This window comes from Aptenodytes patagonicus, chromosome 14, assembly GCF_965638725.1.
Source record: "Aptenodytes patagonicus chromosome 14, bAptPat1.pri.cur, whole genome shotgun sequence".
Taxonomy (NCBI): Eukaryota; Metazoa; Chordata; class Aves; order Sphenisciformes; family Spheniscidae; genus Aptenodytes; species Aptenodytes patagonicus.
This window is the reverse complement of record NC_134962.1, coordinates 672,557-691,400: the sequence shown is the minus strand read 5'-3', so window position 1 is coordinate 691,400 and position 18,844 is coordinate 672,557. Positions and strand designations below refer to the sequence as shown.

At 64.9% G+C, this 18,844-nt stretch overlaps 1 protein-coding gene across 1 annotated transcript; it reads right to left on the bottom strand.

Moving 5' to 3' along the window:
- Positions 1-695: 695 nt before the first annotated feature.
- Positions 696-17,960, bottom strand: VSTM2L (V-set and transmembrane domain containing 2 like). The gene is made up of 4 exons (XM_076351759.1): positions 17,798-17,960; positions 6,880-7,049; positions 5,542-5,592; positions 696-2,128 (listed from the first exon to the last, which is right to left on the bottom strand). Exons 1-4 carry the CDS (start codon positions 17,904-17,906, stop codon positions 1,817-1,819), a joined length of 642 nt encoding a protein of 213 aa, XP_076207874.1. The 5' UTR covers positions 17,907-17,960; the 3' UTR covers positions 696-1,816.
- Between the last annotated feature and the right edge of the window lie 884 nt (positions 17,961-18,844).

The window sequence follows — 18,844 nt, the reverse complement described above, 5'->3', positions numbered from 1 at the left end:
TGACATCAGGCCAGTGGCTTTTGCTTTTGTTACTCTAACACATGACAAATCGTTTCATATCAGCAAAGCGAGAGGTGAGTGCTACCGAGCTCCGGGAATTAATAAGCTGCAAAGCAGCCAGGGGACTCCTGGTAGCTGGGGCCAAGCCAGGCACTGCCGATGCTGGGAGCTCCTCTCCTATGGGTGGGGCAGAGCCCAGCTCTAGGGGGCAGCCAGCACCCCTGCTTTGGGGACCCCAACCTCCCGCCCAGCCAGAGACAAGGCCTTTGCTCCAGGAGCCCAGGCAGGGGTCAGGGCTGGCACCTGGCAGCATGGAGAGGGGCCAGAGCCCCAGCAGCCCACCCAGCCTCCCTGCTGTACCCAGCACCCCACGGCCACAGTGTGGAGTAGCCCCCGCTCACCTGGGACCCGGCTGTATCCTGCACCCACAGGGCAGCACCACCCAGCTCCCAGGCAGGGCAGGGAGCTCCCACCCAGCTCCACAGCTGCAGCTTTTAAATGCTCTGAGCCCTCAGCTGCAGGTGATGATGCCCATCCCCATCCCCGTCCCGGTCCCCATCCCCTCCCCATCCCCACCAGGCCCCAGCCCAGCAGCCCCCAGGGGCAGCCCCAGCTGTGCCCCTTTTCAGCCAAGACAGTGCCAAAGCCACGTCCCCTCACCATGCCAGGGACAGAGACCGCAGACCCGCAGAGGCTTCATTTAAAGAGCTTTATTAGCTGCAGCAGGTCTGGTGGCGGCAGGCGTGGCGGTGTGGGCGAGCGGTGGGCAGGGCAGCAGCGCCTGGCACCTGGATGGGGAGACCCAGGACCCCCCGCTCCCTCCCCGCAGCCCCATCCCCAGCAGCAGTGTTTACCCGCAGGGGCACCAGGGACGGGCTCTGCCATTTGCACTGCGGTGCAGGAGCCCGTGAGCTGGACCCTGCCCGGGGCGGCACGGTGCTGTGGTGCAGGAGGAAGGGGAGCTCGGCCGGGAGTGGCGGGCCGAGAGCTGCACTGGCATGGGCAGCAGGGATGGAGCGATGGCAGCCGGAGCTGACGGCCGAGCCCCCCTTCCTCTGTGAAATGCAAGGGGCTGGGAGGAGCAATGGGTGAAAGCAGGCCAGCTCTGACAGCACGGCTCCCCGGGCACACGCGGGCCATGGGCAGCTGCCTGGCTGGGCGATGCCGCGGCACAGCCCGCAGCACCACAGCTGTGCTGGGGAGCGTGCTGGGAGCGTGCCGTGCTGTGCCGTCCTTCCTCCACTGAGCTCAGGCCTTGACGTGCTGGGGCAGCTTTGGGGCAGGCAGGGGCAGGGAGAGGTGATACACACGGTCTATAAGATGGATGCTGGAACTTATATACGCGCTGCGGGGCTGGAACAGAGCAACTAAACTGGGACTCCTACGGGAATGGACAGTTGGTTCTGCAAAGCACAAGGGAGGGCAGGGACGGTCCTGCGGGCAGGGGTGGCCTCCGCCGGGCACACAAAGCTGGGGCGCAACACGGCCCGTGGCACCGCAGGTGGCAGCAAGCAGCGGGGTACCCACCCGCATGGGGCCAGTGGGGATGGGGACCATCATGTGTGGGTATGTGCCCTGGGCACGGTCCCAGCGATGCCCCCCCAGCGCGGACTCGGTCCTGCTCCCACACCGAGCCCTGGCACTGCTGCGCCACAGGGCTGGGGAAGAAACCGAGCCGGCAGTGGCCAGTGGGAGGAAGGGGTGGTGGGTGAGACAGGGCGGTGGGGCCAGTCTCTGGTGGGGGGCGTGGGACCCTCACCGGCTCCGCTGAGTCCGGGGCAGCGGGGGGCTCCAGCATCCCCCCAGGACCGCCCGCCTACAGCACACAGGAGGTGTCTGCCGAGCGCTTCTTCAGCTCCTTCCCGGCTTTGTGGTGGTGGTGATGGTGATGCACATGGGCTGAGCCTGGCACAGCGGGGTCCAGCAGCGGGGCGCCCCGCAGCTGGGTGTCCTGGGGGTGCCCCACGCCCCCCGCCGCCTCCACCCGCAGGTACGCCTTCACCTTGTGGTGCCGTGCCTTGCCGTCGCTGGAGTCGATCACCCGGCACTCATACGTCCCCTCGTCCGCCGGCTTCACCCGCGACAGCCGCAGCTTGTGGGAGATGTTGCTGCCGACCACCTTCACCACCTGCGGTGGAGTAGACGGGGGGTCAGGCGGCCCCCAGGACCCCCACGGCCCCAGACACCTGGGTCAGTGCCACCCCCGACCGCGTGCCACCACGCCGCACCCCAGCCACGTGCTGGGGAGGACGCGGCGAAGGAGGGCAAAGCCAGGCAGTCGGCGCGGGGAGACCCCGGCCCCAGCCCCGGGCTGTGGGGTGATGGAGTCCCCAGCACACGCCCGGCCGCGTGGGGCTCGGAGATCGATGCAGAACCACGCTGGCTAATTAGCTTTTCTACCAAATTGATTCACTCTCAGTATTTATCACCCAATGAAATTTAAGACTTACTCACTAGCCAGAGCTGTGGCTGCTGTTGGGCTGGGTCAATAAATCAGATTTATAACCCGCCCCAAGGCCCCTGGCTCTGTTCCCTATAATCACGCTGGATGGCAAAGGCCATTTTTCTACTTGCCGCTGCATTTGTTAGCTGAAGATTTTATGGTGTTTAGAAATGGGGCTGGGAGCTGCAATCAAAGAGCTGCAAACTCCCGGCCCAAAAGGCAAAGGAGGCAGCACCAAAACACGGGTGGCAGCGCGGGGATGGGGGCCCCGTCACCGGCCCCTCCGACGGGCTGAGCCACCACAGCCACCGGGGCAGCCAGTGCCTGCACACACACGCACATGTGAGCACATGCAAGCACACGTGAGCACACGCGAGCAGCTGCATCTGGCCACCCTGCACACCGTGGGCTGCTGAGAGGCGGCCGGTGCTGCACGTCGTGGCCGGGGCCACCCCAAAGGGCGGGTCTGGGCTTGCCCAGAGCCCACGTGCAGCTGTGAGCACCGATCCTGCGGTGCCGGGGATGGGGGTCTGGGGGGTCCGGTCCCACGGCAGGGCTGTTTCTCCAAGGACGGGACAAGGCAGGCTCCGAGCTGCGCCCAAGGCGGGGCAGGGGGCAGACAGGGACGGTGGGGGCTGCGGACGGGGGCTGCAGGGTGGGAGGGAGGCGAGCTGCCAGGCCCTGGTGCGAGCGTGCCAGGGTGCCAAGGCCATCACGGGAAAAGAGCTTCAGAACTCCTTTGTGTCAGAAGAACACTTACCGAAATTAATGGTTGGGAAATTGAGAACTAATAAAAGAAACCCCCAATTTGCTGGTGCTGCCGGCGGCCGTGGAGCCGCTGCCCAGCAGGTCACTGAGCCTCAGCCCATGGCTCGGTTATGAGCGGGAGGGATAATTTTATGATCGGTCATAACGCTCACGGCTTCACAGGCTCGGGCAGGGCAGTGACAACCCGCACTGCCCCGCAGACACCGGGGGAGAGACCCTCGCGCGGGCCAGGACGGACAGACGGCCGCGGCGGTGCCCAGCCCCAGCTCGGCACTGCAACGCGCCGCTGCTTGGTGGCAAAACAGTGGGTTTAAAGAATTCGAGGAGGGAAAAAATAAATGCAGACCCGTCGTATTTGCTACCGCACAGCAAAGGGCGCCAGCGGTTTCCCTCTCCACATCTCCGCAAAGCGCAGGTGGCTCCGGGCAGTCGGCGCCGGGGCCTCCAGCACCAAGTGTGTTTTGGTGGAAAAAAAATGGCCAAGGGGGTTCCTGACACAGTGGTTTCTGTGTATGATTTACATCGTCTCGCATTGTTTGACACTGCCGTTTGTTCTCAGTCAATTGCTGCCGTGGCTGTAACGCACATTTTATCAGAACCGCTCGTGGTGGTGTCTCGCCCGTGTTCATTTATCTCCTCCATTCCGTAAACACTTAATAATCAAGGACATTTAAAATAACAAAAAATAAAAGATTTAAAACTCAAGCCTCTCCCTGCTGGCTTGATCTGGAGGAGACGGCAGAAGCGTCGCACCCCAAGCGCTTCAAAATAAATCCTGGTTACACATGCACATACATCGATTACATTCTGGCCTGCAATTAACTGCCTAATTATGCTGAAAAATGCCATGGCTGAGCGGAGCAGGAGCACTGGCCCTGGGAACGGCTCCACAGCCCCGGCACCTGCTTCAGCTCCTCCTGCCGCCCCGGCCGGGCTCCATGTGGCTGCGCTGGCCGTGCCGCAGGACCTGCGTTCCCTTGGCTCTAACATGGCAACAGCTCCCAGCCACGCGTCCCTGCCCGGCGCAGGATTCGGCCCCCAGCCACAAACTGCCTGCAGCCCCCAGTCAGCATTGGGCACCAGGACCCCGACATCCTCACCGCGGGGAGCAAAGCGCTGTGCCCTGGGGGCAGGGCTCGGGTGGCACAGGGGGGGTCCAGCAGCACTCCCGAGCCGTGCAAGCAGTGTTTTGCAAAGCTTCTTGCCAGCTCCTGCTGCCCGCGGTGGGCAAGACCGTCCCCAGGGGCTGGGAGCGCCCAGGCTCTGGCTGCTCCAGCAGCAGTCCCAGCGCTTCGCTGCTTGTGGGGCGGCGAGCTGCAGCACCCCAGCGAGAGACAGATCCTGAAGGCACCTGCTGGGGTTTGGACGTGGATTGTGGGCACATCGTGGTGCCCATCACAGGAATGGTGGCAAACGGGGCTGAAACCTCGGGGAGCCACGATGCAAATAGATCAAAGGGGATACGGTCCCCGGGGGGGATTCATTACCAGCAAGAGAATCTACACGCGCTGATCCCCACAGATGGGAGATGAGAGGCGATGCCCTCCATTGTGAAGCTTTTTGGCATTTCACCTGCCGCAGCACTCTGTCATCCCCCGGGGATGAGAGCTGGGCAGAGGGACCGATCCTGGGCACGGGCGACCCTTGGCCCTGGGGAGCTGTGGGTGCGTGGCGAGCCCCGTCCCCCCTCACTCAGCGAGGGAAAAACGGAAGAGCCAGAAGAGGCTGCCAGGGCAGGGGCAACGGTGGGAAGCACTTTCCAATATTGCTCCATTTCTGTGGCACCCCCAAATGCAGAGTCCCCCAAGGTGAGGAGGGCCAGCGGCAGCGGGGGGGGCACGCGCCCGACAGCAGGAGGCCAAGACCATTTATTTTATTTAACTGATTAGTGTCTCCTCATTCTGTTCACATGAGCCTAAATGGCTTTGGGATGCTAATCCGGTGAGTAAATTAGATTATTTTCTCTTTAGCGTAAACGTGTCCCTCAGATGCCGACAGGAGCCGGACGGGGCTCACGGTCCAGGCTGCGACCCTCAGCTGGGGGGGGGCGACAGGGGAGCCACCCCTCACCCTGGCTGCTCCCCACGCCGAGGCTGGGGCGGATCCAGCCCACCCACGCCAGCATCGCCAGCCCGCAACACGGCAGCACCGGTGGGACAAGCACACCGCCCCCCGCCTCCTGAGATGCCTCGTCCAGGGCACCCGGTCTTGCCCAGGAGACCTTCCCCCCCCCCCCGAGCTCTGTGCAACACTGAGTGTCAGCATCACAGGGAAATGTTCCAGCCGAGCCCTCGACCGGAGCCCCTGCAAGAAGCATTAGCCAAACTCACACTTATTTTTGTTGCGTCCTTCCCAGGCTCCTCCTGCAGCGATGCTTTCAGCTGTTGGGAAGAGCGGGATGGGGAGAGAGACCAGAGAGGGAAGAGAAACCATCAGCTCAGCTGGGAGGAGGCAGCAGCCCACCGGACCCCTGCCCACCCCCAGGAAGGCTGCCCTGAGCGAGGAGGAGGAGGGAGAAGGGGGCTGCTCAGCCCCAGCAAACCCGGGCACCCAGGGCAGATGGGAGCCACGCAGGGCAGCCGGGAAGGGGAGGGAACAGCAGCACCCGAGCACCAGGGAGGATGGGGTGCTCGCCCGCGGGTCCCCGCCACAGCTCAGCTCTGTCAGCGGGTGCTCCCTGCGACCCGGGGCTGGGGGTGGAGACCTGTTCACCGCAGCATCGCCACTGCGGCAGTGATCCCTGTCCCCAGCAACCCCGGCCCCTTCACAGCAAGCACCTGCCCCAATTACCATAAATATTCCCGAATCAGCTAGAGAGACGGGCAGCACCCTGGGTCCCCTTCGGCAGCCACCAGCAGCACCAGGGCCCAGGCGTCCGGGGTCCCCGCTGCACCACGCAGCCTGCTGCCATGCCCGCTCCCCACACCGGGCATCCCCACCACCCCTTGCCCTGCCACCCCTCACCCCTGCAGCCCCCCTGGCCCCCCAGCAGTGCTCCTGAGCGGCAGCACTTCCCCGATGCTTCTCTCAATTTATGGTAATACCAGTAGCAGCTCTGCCAAAGACACAATAATAAAGGCTCATTAAAATACCTAAAGCTGCCTTCCCATTATTTGGCCCTTATCTCTGTGTGAACAGAAAGAGAAATAAAGAGACAGCTGTTTGCTGAGACTGATACACACGGAAATGGGGAAAACAAGGGAGGGCCGGGGGGGGCAGAGGACGCGGGGATGGATGCAAGGGGATGAGTTCGTGATGAGATGGGAGAAGGCACAAGCACAAAGACAAAGCTTCTGCCTGGGCTCAGTCCCAGGGGATGGGCCACGTGGCCCCTCGGCTAATTGGGAAGGGCGACCAGGACAGCCCGGCCTCACCGGCCCCACATGCTGGAGCATCCTCGGTGCAGCCAGATGCCGCGCACCCCATGCATGGTCCTGCACTGTGGGACCCCCAGGCTCCTCTCTGCCCGTGAGCACAAAGCGGAGTGGGGCGAGACCCCGCTGTTTGCAACTTGGGTGAGCGCTGGGGACACTGCTGCAGGATAGGGTCCCCCCTGAGCCCCAACAGCTGCTGCAAGCGAACCCCCCGGGCAAGCATGGGGAAGGGCTCTGCCTGGCGGCGCTGCACCCAGCAGCACGCTGCCAGAGGGGGAGAATGAGGGGTGTTACCTGGTTGGAAGCCCACGTCTGTTTGTCCATCCAGTCCTTGTGGTTGCGGACATACCACCACTGTATCTCAAGGGAGTAGGAGGGGGAGCCGCTGCCTCGGAAGGAGCACGCCATCTCCACATCCTCACCCGCCTGGGCTGTCATGTCATGGGGGGTCTCGGTGAAGAGGGCTGCAGGAGACAGAGCGAGGGCTGCGGGCGCCTGCAGGGATGCGCCACCGCCGCCACCACCACGGCGAGGGACAGTGCCGCCAGCCACACGAGCAGGGTCACCAGGAGCACCCAGACCCTTCCCCGGCCAAACAGACCTGGCACCCTCGGCGGAGAAGACAGGTCCCTGCCACGCAGGTGGACCCCTCCCATCCCCAGCTGCCCACCCACCCACCCCAGTGCCCCCTCCCCAGCCCGGCAGAGCCGCCCGGCCCCCCCCCCCGGCACTTTGCAAAAGCAGCAGGAGGAAAGGCAGGGAGCAGGAGACTTTGGCCCCCCCGCTCCCACACCGCCCTCCGGGACCCCCCGCCCCAGAGTGGGCATGGGACCCCCACGCGCCTCCAAGATGTAATAAATAAATAAATAAATAAAGCATGATCACATCTCGGCTTAGATCAGAGCATAAATGAAAAACAAATCCTTGTTTAATGCGGCCCCAAACAGTCTCCCACATGCCATATGGTTTGCTTTCCTTGCTCAAAACAAATATTATTCGGAGATGTAATTAGAATTCTTTTCATCTCCTCTGGAGAGATTATTGTTCCTCTGTAAAGACAGCCCCGGCATGCAGGTCACCAGCAAATGTTATTGTCACAATCTGCGGTGGCTTCTCCCTGGCACGGCACGGCACGGGGACGGGGGGCTGAGCCCCTCCATGCCAGCATGGCCAGGCCCAGGGCTGCCAGCCTCCCCACGCTCCCCTGCCACTGTTTTCGGCACAGAGGCGGGCAGGGGCTGCAGGCAGGGGCAGGGGCTGCGGGGGCCACCTGCCCTGTCCCCACTGCATTGCTTCGGGGCTGGCGGCGGCACTGGGATGAACCTGGTCCAGCTGGAATCTGCGCCAGCGTGGGGCTGGCCAGCCCTGCCCGTCCCTGCCCTGCCATGAGCCACAGTGGCTGGTGCCCGGCCCGGACGGGTCACGGAGGCCAGATCAGGGTCCCACTGTATCTGCGCCAGATGCCCTTCCTCTTTGCCAGCCACCTCATGCTGCCGGTGCTGCCGGCTCAAAGTCGCCGTGCGGGTCCCTCTGGTGCCACCGGAGCCCCCTGGGACACGCGTCCCATCGGGAGCAGCGTGCAGCTCCCCAGGGCTTGTCACCGAGCCCTGATCCCCTCTGAAAGCGAATGATTATCAGCCCAGACAGAAAAGTTAATACCTTTAATATCTCCCCGTCCCTCTGGACGCATGGAAATCCCATATACTTATCACTTTCCTTTAATCCATCTTAGCAGGGGAACTGAGGGAAATGCAAGGGGTTTAACAAGCCCTGCTCTCCCGGCAGTGTTCCCAGCACGGCTCCCACATCCCCATTCACCCGGGACCCCGGCACCGGCAGCCACGTGGGCTCCGTGCCAGAGAGCAGAGGGAATCCCGGGCCAGGGAACAGCTCCGACGGTTGAAGGTTGCGGGAAGAGCAGGAGGTTCCGGCGCTGCCCGGCGCCAGCTGCTCCTCAGCACATGGCAAAGGGCTCATCCGTGCTCCTGCCGCAGCGGCACCAGGGCCATCACGTCCAGCCGTTAACCAACACTCGCCCACCCATTCCCCGACTGCGGCCCAGGATCGGGGTTTTGCTCCGCAGGACTCCTGATGGCAGGAGCGATGGCCAAAGCCAGAGGGTTCTGGCAGACCCCGCACCAGCCCCCTGGGACCTGCAGTCCTGGCTGGGCGTGCGGAGCAGAGGCAACAGCCTGAGGGCTCCAGCCATGTCCAAATTACTCTGAACACAATTAAAATCCGCTCCCACAGATGGGAATTTGGCAGATGAGTGGAGAAAAGGCTTGATTGAATCAAGCGCCTTCTTTCTTTCAGATTTTAATTGGGAAGCGTATGTATTAATTAACCCCAGGGCTTGACTGCCTCAAAGTGCATCCAAAGGAGGGCAGGTCCTGCTGGGGACCCGCCAGCCCCACAGCGTCCGGCCCCACCGTGAGGCAGCCCCTGTCCTGGGAGCCCCATCCCACGGCCTCCGTGAGGACCGCAGATCCCACTGCATCCCCCCACATCCCTCTCCACGCATCCCAGCCCTTCATCCCCTCCTCTGCCTCACTGCCCTCCCCCTCCATCCCAGCTTCCCACCCCCAGTCCCTATGCGGGGAGGGGGCTCCAGGACCCCAGTGCCAGGGGATGCCCGTGCAGCTCGTGTCCACAGGGTGCTGGGCTGTGCTGACCCCCCCGGCCCCAACAGTCACCCTGGGACACCCCGGCCAAGGGGCAGCCGGGCCACCACCAGCGCAGTCCCCAGCCCCAGAGTCGCGGCAGGACAGTCCCGCCTGGCACCATGAGAGCAGGACGTGGTGGATGGCCCAGGAGAGGTGCCAGGAGAGCGGGCTCAGGCCAGGCCAGCTCATCACCCGGCTGCTGGGGGATTTCCACTTCCCGAATACGGATGAGTTTCAGGCGAGCAGGGCAGCCTGGGGCTGGAAGCACATGGGTCACCTCCTCGCTGCTTTTCAGCTGGGAAAGACCATTTGAAGTATTACAGGGAAAAGCAATAAAGGCTCCTAATAACTGCAGGTCACCACGTCCTGGGCAGAGCACCCAGAGCCTGGGGGGAGGTGCAGCGAGATAGGGACGGATGCTTCTGCAAAGGAGAAAGCGGCATGGCAGAGCAGATAGATGAGAGACAGACGGATGGACAGAGAAACTCCAGGTGACAGGTCAGTGAGAGAAAGGAGATACCTGGGGACGGTTCATCTCTCCTGCCCCTGTCGAAAAATGAGCGGGGTCTGACGGAGGGGGCCGGCAGCTCCCAGGGGGCAATGAAGCCCTTTCGCTGCAAGAGCTGCCCGGGAGAGCCGGGGCTGAGCCATCGGGGAAGGAGTGCCTTGGTGAGGTGAGGAGGAGGCAGAGGCATCTCAGGGCTCCGTGTTTGCGGGACCAAGTGACCAGTGTCACCAAGTCACTCCTTTGCTGGGAGCAGATGTCTCTTGGTCTATCCGGTCCACGGCCACCTGCGCAGCCTTTGCACAGGACGGTACGTGGTCAGTATCGGGGTGGGCTGTGGAGCCAGTCCCCACCTGGGAAGCCGAGAGCTCAGATTTTCGCAGAGCGGCTGAACTCCAGTGGGAGCATTTAACTGTGCTTTTGCAGGGCGTGCTAAAAATCACCCTCGCGCTGAGCTGACACGCAGCTCCGTGGCCAGCTCAGCCATGGCTCGGCCCGGTGCAAGCTGCAGCCGGAGCCCCGGCACAGCCGTGTCTGCCGGGCACCCTCCCTCCCACGCACCGGTCCACAACCGGGCTCCCGAGCAACAGCTGGCCCGACCCTGCCGCCCCGAGCAGCGGCAGATGCCAAAGCAAAGGGCAGGAGCGTCAGACCCGCAGCTGCTGGCAAAGGTAAAATAAAGAATTGCTTTAATGAGGGCTGTTACGGCCCTGCCTCTGCTCGGGCAGTGCACTGGCAGCTGGCGCCGGCACTTCAGAACGGCCTCTGGAAGTGATGGGCAGTTTGGGGACCCTCTGGAGGCCAGTTGGAAGGGGGCTGTGGCAGTGGGGCAGAAGGGCAGTGTGTGTCCGCAGAGCCCCCCCTGCCCCCCCCCAGCCCACTGCCACCGCAGGGCTGCCGGGAGGGGACACCTTTGGGGAGGGACAGAGGGGCCGGTCCCCATCCCTCCAGCAGCACCACGCGTCCTCCCCAGTGGATGCCGTGGACCCCGGCCATCCGGGCAGAGGTGACGTGCTGGGGATGGGCCTCACTGCACCCCCCAGCCCCAGCCCTGCCCTTCTGCAGGGACCCGGGCAGAGGAGATCCGGGCCCCCCCTCGGGCAGCCCCCAGCCATGAGCAGCCCCACGGCCAGGCACGGACCCTGCACCAGGGTGGCTGAGCTGCCCGGACCCCACTCCCACTGACGCCACCGGCAGGGACAGGGGACAGCCGAGCCGCCAGAGCCGATCAGCGCCCCGGCCCCCTGCCCACCTCGGCCCCCCCCATTGCCCAGCACCATCCCTCTCCCTGCCGCTGACATTGGTGCTGCGTCCTCCCAGCAGAAGGGAGGGAGCCGGTGACGGGCTGGCTGCTCCGCGTGCTTTATGGCCTGCTACCTGTCATAAACTGAGAAAATCAGGATCAATAAATCTTCCAGGAAACAAAAATCAGGGGAAATAAAATGAACTCAATGGGGAAACACAGATAAACGGAATTGAAAACGCCTGCTGGGACAGCTTGGTGCTCTCATAAACCGGAGATATACAGGCTGCCACGCTCCCTCCTCACGGCGGGCAGGATTCATTACCGCGGCCCCCGCTCAGCATGGGCAGGAGGGCTGCCAGCAGCCAACGGGGAAGGGGGGGCCCCCCACCCGCCCCGTGCCAGGGGCAAGGCCAGGTTGTGCATTGCCCCCGGGGCGCCAGAAAATGACCCGCCGTCTCCCAGCATCCCCCCCCCCCCCCCCCGAGCCCCTGCCCTGTGGAGCACCTGAGGCCACGCACCCCCCGGGAGCCTGGCCAGGACCCTGCCCGCTGCCCGCAGTTTTGGTGGAGCCCTGCAAGGAGCCGTGCTGGCTTTCCCAGCCCCCCCCCCCCCCCCCCCGCCACGGCCCACACAAGGCACCAACCACCAGCTGCTGGGACGGCCACGGCTTAAACAGCGATGTGGGCATGCAGATAGGTTAATGTTTGTGTAAACATACATTGGAAGGCGATTAAATATGTATTGGACATTTGCAAATGCATGTTAATCACCTAGTTAGTGCTCGCGCTTGCTCTGTGAGTTATTTACCCCACTGAACCATTACAGCACTGGTCAATCAGACGCTCCTTTCTCTGCCTAACCGAGCAGGAGCCCCTCACCAGAGCCGCAGCTGGGCTGGAGGGGCGGCACGTGGTGACGGGGGCTAGCCCCGTCCTGCACGGGGCAGGGACAGGGGCTGGGGGAGGCTGGGAAGCCCCTGGCCTCAGGGGAGCAGGAGGCCCTGGGGCAGGCAGGTGCAGGACCATGTTGCCGGAGCAGCCTCTGCCGCCCCAGCAGCCTCTGCCGCCCCTCGTCCCTCCCTCCGGCTGCCGCTGTTATGCCGTGGGCTGTGATCGAGTGTGGCTTATTCTTCCTTTCACAAAGCTCCCAGTCATAATTCATGGTTTATTATGGTTCGGTGAGTCAAGACACTCGGAGGACTAATTGCCAGCTCAGCCTCGCGCTCCCATCATCCGCTCCCTCGGCAGCCCCCTCCCCGCGCCTCGGCAGCAGGAGTGTGCCATGAGACATGGCGGGAAGGGAACCGGCTCTGGCCATGGCCACTGCAGCCCTGGGTCCGCGCTGGGGCGAGAAGCACCCCAGCCCCAGCATGCCCCCGGCAGCTCCAATGGAGCCTGGCCCGAAGCAGTGTAAGCAGCTGCGTCCCACCAACAGCTTGGCCCCCCAGGCCACGTCCAGGCAAGCTGGTCCCCACCAGCACCCAGACCTGCCAAGGGCACCGGCAGGTCGGTGCTGCCATCACCACCCACCTGCCCTGGGGGCTGCACCGCTCTCACACCGGCTCCCCACCGCCGGCAGCTCCCAGCACAGATGCCGCCAGGGCCCCCCCGCCACCATGGGGCAAAATGAGAGGCAGGAGAAAGCAGCCGGCGCTGCCAGGAGAGCCGAGCCACTCCCTCCTCGCCGGCTGCAGAGCGGGTGCATGGAGATCCCACAGAGGGGACCCTGCAGAGCTGCCGAGACAGCCGTCCCTGCCCCGTCCCCACACTCTCCAGCTCGGCGCCAGGGCTGTTGGCAGTGCCCAGACCTCCCTAGGGACAGCTGCTGAGGGCCTGCTCCTGCCCGCTGGCGAGTCCACGCAAACCCTGCCCTGCGTCCCCAGCACAGGGCTGGCTCCCTGACCCGCTGGGTTTGTGCCACCCCATGCGCCTGCACCATTGCAGGAAAAGCAAACGCATCTGACAGCAACCGCAGCCGACGGCGCCTTCCCCTCCCCGGGTACCCAGGTCCCCCCCGGGCTGATGGACAGGGATAGTCTCGGCTGCAGAGGCACCGATGTCCAGCCTGCAGCAAAGGTGCCTGTGGCTCATCCCAGCACATGCACCAGGCAGTAACCCGGGGAGGGACAGACCGTCCTCAGTGCCACGGGGCCCCTCCACCCCTCTGCACAGGCTGCCCACGCAGGAGTCACCCTAGGAGATCAGCAGGCACAGGAGGCATCCCCCTAGATGGACCTGGGAGCAGAAGCCCGGGTACTGCTCCAGCACGCTGGCTGTGCCGGGCCCACGCTGTCCCCACAGCGGGGACACGAGGGTTGCTGGCGTCTGCTATACAGGTTGGGCTAAAACCTCCCTCCTCTTCCCATCTGCCCATTAACATCTGTGAATGAATCTCCTCCTGACAAGCCTGCAATCAGGGATGCTGACCCCGGGTCACCAAAAACACATCGCGGCCACAAACCAATGCATAAACACAGCGGCATGACAGCCGGCGTCAGTGGTGAGAGCAGGGCAGGCAGCTCTGACTCCAGCAGCTGTGCCGGGGCGAAGGGCTTCGGCAGCGAGCGGCTGGCAGGGATGGGACAAGGGCCAGGGCTGGAGCCCGGGATGGATCCGGCCACAGACCCACTCAGGCAGCTCCTGGCTCTGCTGGCGGGTGCCGGCTCAGTGAGCACCCAGCCAGTGCCAAGCCGCTCGCAGCCTGGCCCTGGTGCCGCAGGAGCGCTGCTCTCTGCCAGCAATCCTGCAATTGCCCTTTCCAAGGGAAGCCCCAGGCTGGAGTGCCGCAAACGCCAGCCGGGGACGGGAGGGCTCCCACCGGCACGCTGGGGACAGGAGTGCCATTTCTCTGCTACTATTTACTATCATATTAGCAGCAGACTTAGCTCAAATTTGCAGCATAAATTAAAAACAAAAAAAAAAATTCCACCTAATTCAGTGATTGTGATCAGGCCAGAGCTCACCTTGCCAGGGAGCTGGAATTAACCTTGAAACCTGCCAGTATTTCTAACAGTGAACCATTACGGCTGGGCTGCCCCCCAGCTCCTGCCCTCCCAGCAGCCTCCCCGCTGCCCAGGTTTTACCGCCACGGCAGAAGAGATGCCTGCGGTGAGAATGCTCCCCCAGTCCGGCCCCGGCTACGAGGAGCTTTCCACAAGCAAGAGGACTCACTTTGCTCCCAGCTGGCTCCCAGGGAGTTGTGGTTCTCAGACAATTCCCTCCTGAGGGGAACGAGGAGGAGCAGTTATTTGATAGTATAAGTAGCAAAAACCTAAAATGGCCTGTTATGACGGCTCCCAGTGGGACCCTCGGCAGCGCTGTGCAGCCATCCTTCAGCCGCCACGCGCTTTGGTGCTGGTGTCTGCCAGGGGATGATTCCCAGTAGGCAGGGCACCTGGCAGCAGGCAGGAACCGGGATGAGGCAGACAGGAGCTTCACTTTGCTGGAGATCAGCCCCCCCGGTCTCACGCCCAGCACCCAAAACACCAGCAGCCGCTGCAGAGAGAGCTGCCCACGCCGTGCACGGTGCCGGCGCCTGTCCTACAGAGCCATTAGCACCCAGTGCTCACGGGCGCAGTGCCCTCCTGCCCAGCTCTGCCTGCCCCACAACCGGTGGGCTCGTCCCGGAGCAGCTCCGTGCGGAGCACATGATGCGAGGCACCAACGCATCCGGCATGGCCGAGCCCAGCCGATGGCCCCGGTGCCCAGCCGCACGCCGAGGGGGCAGCCAGGTGGGAGATAAACCTGCAGCCAGGGGAAACAGCCACAAAGAGGAGCCCGGACACAGGAAGAGCTGTTGGCAGATGGGGCCAGGAAGGGCTGTCCGTCCTGAGGCACACGAGTCCTTCTCGCACTGCGAACCAAAATCCCAGAGCACCCACAGTGGGAAGAGCACCCGACCAGGTCCCCGCCTGGGCGCCCGCCTGGCCCTGGCAGCAGCATCTGCTGAAGGGGGGGAGCGAAGTGGAGCCGCCAGCTCCCTGGCCCCCTCTGGGTCCCCGCTCCCCGCCCCGGCACCGCCGCACTGCCCACGGCTCCCGGACTGCGCGCAGCCGCACCGGCTGTTCGTTTGACTTGCTGCCTCGCTCACAGGGAACGTTATGATTAAAATTAGCTGTCACTGTCCTAACGTAATAATTCCCAGTGTCTGGCCCGTCGTCTGTCAGCTTCTTCAAGGGAAAAGAAAGCACAGACATTTGATGAGGAGAGGTGTCAGAAGTAATTGTGTTGAATGACTGCACGAACAGCAGCAGGAAAAACACATCGGGTGGAGAATTCCCATCAGGAAGCATGAAAAAATCTGGTAGAATGCAAAGTGTTTATGAAAGTAATTGATAGAATAATCATTGGGGTGTGTGAGAGAGGAGAAGGGCAGCACCCTGGGGAGCCGGGGCACCGCTCCCTTCAGCCTTCAGCCTTTCAACAGCAGCTTTATTGACGGTGAGACACTAACGCTTGCAAACGATGCAGGGAAGGAGCCAGGCTTCTCCTCCTCGGGAATGCAAGCTGCTCACCGAATGGCTCTCCCTGCCCTGCTCCGGGAGCCAGCAGGCTGGGAAGGCGGCTGGAGCTTCCCAGCTAGTGCTGGTTTGAAAGACGATGGCACCAGCCCAGCGTGCACAGGCTGTCTGCAACGGGGGGCATGAATAATTGAAGGCGCCAGCCTGAGGAGAGGAGGGGAGAGGCGAGAGGCAGCGCTGTGGGTAGGGGAAGGATGGCGAGGAGGGATCCTGTGGCTCGGGTGCTCTCCTGGGGGCAGAGGGGCAGACAGAGCCGATCCTCGCTCCATCCTCGCTGGAGACAGAGCCTTTGTTGTGGGGGCAGGGAAAGGACTTTCTTTCACTGAGACTTTTTCCCTCCCCGAGCAGCCCTGGCTGCCATGTGAGTGGAGGCACATTGCTCACGCCTGCAGGGAGGCAGGGTGGGGGAGCCACCCTCACCCGAGAGGTGTTCACAGCCACCTGCCGACGCCTGCGGAGTGTGCCCTGCTCCCGTCCAACTCCCTCACTGCATCCGCTGCAGACAAGTTAAAGATAACAGCGAACGCGCTCCAGGGCTGTGCCAGACCCTCGTGGCACAGCAGAGGCTCCTCCAGGCCGCCTGCACCGGGCAGAGATGGCGGCGAGCTCCGGACACTGCCTGCTATGGGCAGAGCCTGGCAGGACCTGCCCACCCTGCTGGCCACGGCCAAATCCATCCCGTCAGCCCTGGTCCCTCTCCTGCTCCACTCCCCCGACCCGCCAGGCTCTTGCGGTGCGGAGGGAAAGCAGTACCAGCGAGTAATGAAATGATCAATCTCCGATCTGCTAAACAGCAATTTATACAGGTTTTCAGCACACACAGCTTTTATCAAATTGGTATTCACCTGAACACAAATGGCTTATTATACATGACCCACTTATTCACTGCTTTTCAGTAGCGTTAATAAAGGTTTCTGTTGTGATTAAGTGAGTTGCTGCAGAACTGCTCGCCGTAGCAAGCTGTAATGTGGCTCCGAAGTGCACTCGCCCTCCCAGAATATTTCTTCTCCTTGGCTCCCTGCTCCCTCACAGCGACCATTTCACTATTTATTTGCCTATTGCTGAATTTCTGAGGGGAGCAGCAGCGGCTAATGGAGGCTCTTCGCCCACATCTCCTTCCGGCACGCCAGGCTGGCAAGTCCGGAAACCTTCCTGCCTTTATCCCCCCAACGCAAAGGCAGATCATCCCTTCCTCGTGCAGGCGGGTACCCGCTGGCCCACGCACCGCATCGCTGCAGGATGCCACGCGCCTCCCCGGCACTGGCATGGCCCCGAGCCTTCCCGTGCCTGGAGGCTCCTCGGGGCAGAGAGCAGCTCCCCTCCACACGCCGGGAGCTCCGGCGCCATCCGAGGTGGACGGCTGCGATCCAGGCACCGGGCACCCAGCCGGCACCCCGCGGTCACTCCTTGGGCTCAGGTTTAAACCCGCCCGTGTCACCCCGCAGAGAGCAAGGAGGGTCTCGGCGCTCTCCTCCGAGGGGGCTCTGTCTCCCGTCACCTGCTCGGCACCCCGCGGGCGGGAACGGTCCCCCATGCTAGGAGAGACTTTTTCGCAGGGGTTTGCAGAAAGAGGTTCCCCTTTCCCAGCCCCCGGCCGGACCCCGGCCGGGCTTGGCAGCACCGCCAACCCACCAACCCGCGGCGCACCGGAGCCGGCAGAGGAGCCACGGCAGGCGGGGAACGGGAGACGGAGAGGAGCCTCGCTGCGCTCGCTGGGAGAGTCGCTCCCGCTGCCAGCGGTGTGTGGCAGCACACAACGGTGCGCGGCGCCGTGCACGGGCATGCACACTTGCACGGGGACGCACACTTCCACGCTTGCACGGGGGTGCGCACGGGGACGCACCGTGCAAAGCCCCCCCGGGCTCGGCAGCCCAGGCCGGCCCCAGGGACGGGAGCGGCGGAGCCCAGCCCCGGCTCGGCCGGGCCGCCCCCCGCTCCCAGCTCCCCGGAGCCGCCGGCCTGACGGACCGCGACGCGGTGCTGCCCGCGGCGGCGGAGCCCAGCGCCGCCGCGGGCACCGGGATCCCCCCCCCCGCCACCCGTCCCGCTGCCCGGGCAGGGCCCGCCCCGACCCGCCGCCAGCCCCGGGCGGCCGAGACGGCCGGGGACCGGCGCCCACGGGGACCGGCAGCGCCGTGGACCGGCACCGCGGGGGACCGAGCACCGGGAGCGCTCCGAGCGCAGCCGGCCCCCCCCCGGGGCAGCCGCCGCCGGAGCCCCCGGATCCCGCGCCGCCGCCCCGGCCGCCGCCCGCCGCCCGCCCCGCTGCCCGCGCTCACCGCTGCCCGCCGCCGGGGCGTCCCACGGGGGGTGCCGGGAGGCGGCGCCGAGCTGCAGGTAGAGCCCCAGGTAGTGGAAAATCCCCAGGGCCAGGGCCAGGGCGCCCATCTTGCCGCGGGCGCGTCCGTCCCGGGGGCGGCGGCGCCGCCGGGCCGAGCCCTGTCCCCGGGGCTGCGCCGCGGTCCCGGCGCCGCCGCGCTGCGGAGCTCTTCCCTCGCGCGGAGGGCGCCGCGCGCCGAGGCGGTGCCGCGGCTCGCCCGGAGCCTCCCCCGCCCGGCGGAGGGATCCCGGCCCCGCGCACACCCCCAAAGTTTTTCCCACGGTTCATTCCTAAACTGCGCGGGGCGGGGCCGGGCCCGCCGCGCCCACGCGGGGCCCCCCCGAACCGCCGCGCCCACGCAGGGCCCCGCGCACCGCCCTGCCGGGACCCCCCCCGAACCGCCGCGCCCACGCGGGGCCCCGCGCACCGCCCTGCCGGGACCCCCCCGAACCGCCGCGCCCACGCGGGGCCCCCCCGAACCGCCGCGCCCACGCGGGGCCCCGCGCACCGCCCTGCCGGGACCCCCCCGAACCGCCGCGCCCACGCGGGGCCCCCCCGAACCGCCGCGCCCACGCGGGGCCCCGCGCACCGCCCTGCCGGGACCCCCCCGAACCGCCGCGCCCACGCGGGGCCCCGCGCACCACCCTGCCCGCGCCCACGGGGCCCACGCGCGGAAGGGTCTCTCCGCCGGGGTCCCGCCCCCCCCCGGCGGAGGCGGCTTCAGCACCCGGGACAGCGCCCGCCGCCGCGCGCGGCTCCGCCCGGACGGGCCCGGTACGGTGCCCGGGGGGGGGGCGTGGAAGCGGTGCCCGGGGGAGCGGTGCCCGGAGCAGCGCCCGCCACCCCCCGTTTCACCCCCCGGGCGGCGCGGGAAGCGAGGCCGGTGGATGCACCTCGCCCCTCCCGCCAGGGAAAATAAATGATTTATAGGGAAAGAAGAGGATCGGATAATTAGGGAGCGGTACTCGGGCTCTTGCACCCTTGGCCGGCTCCCCCCGGGGCTCCT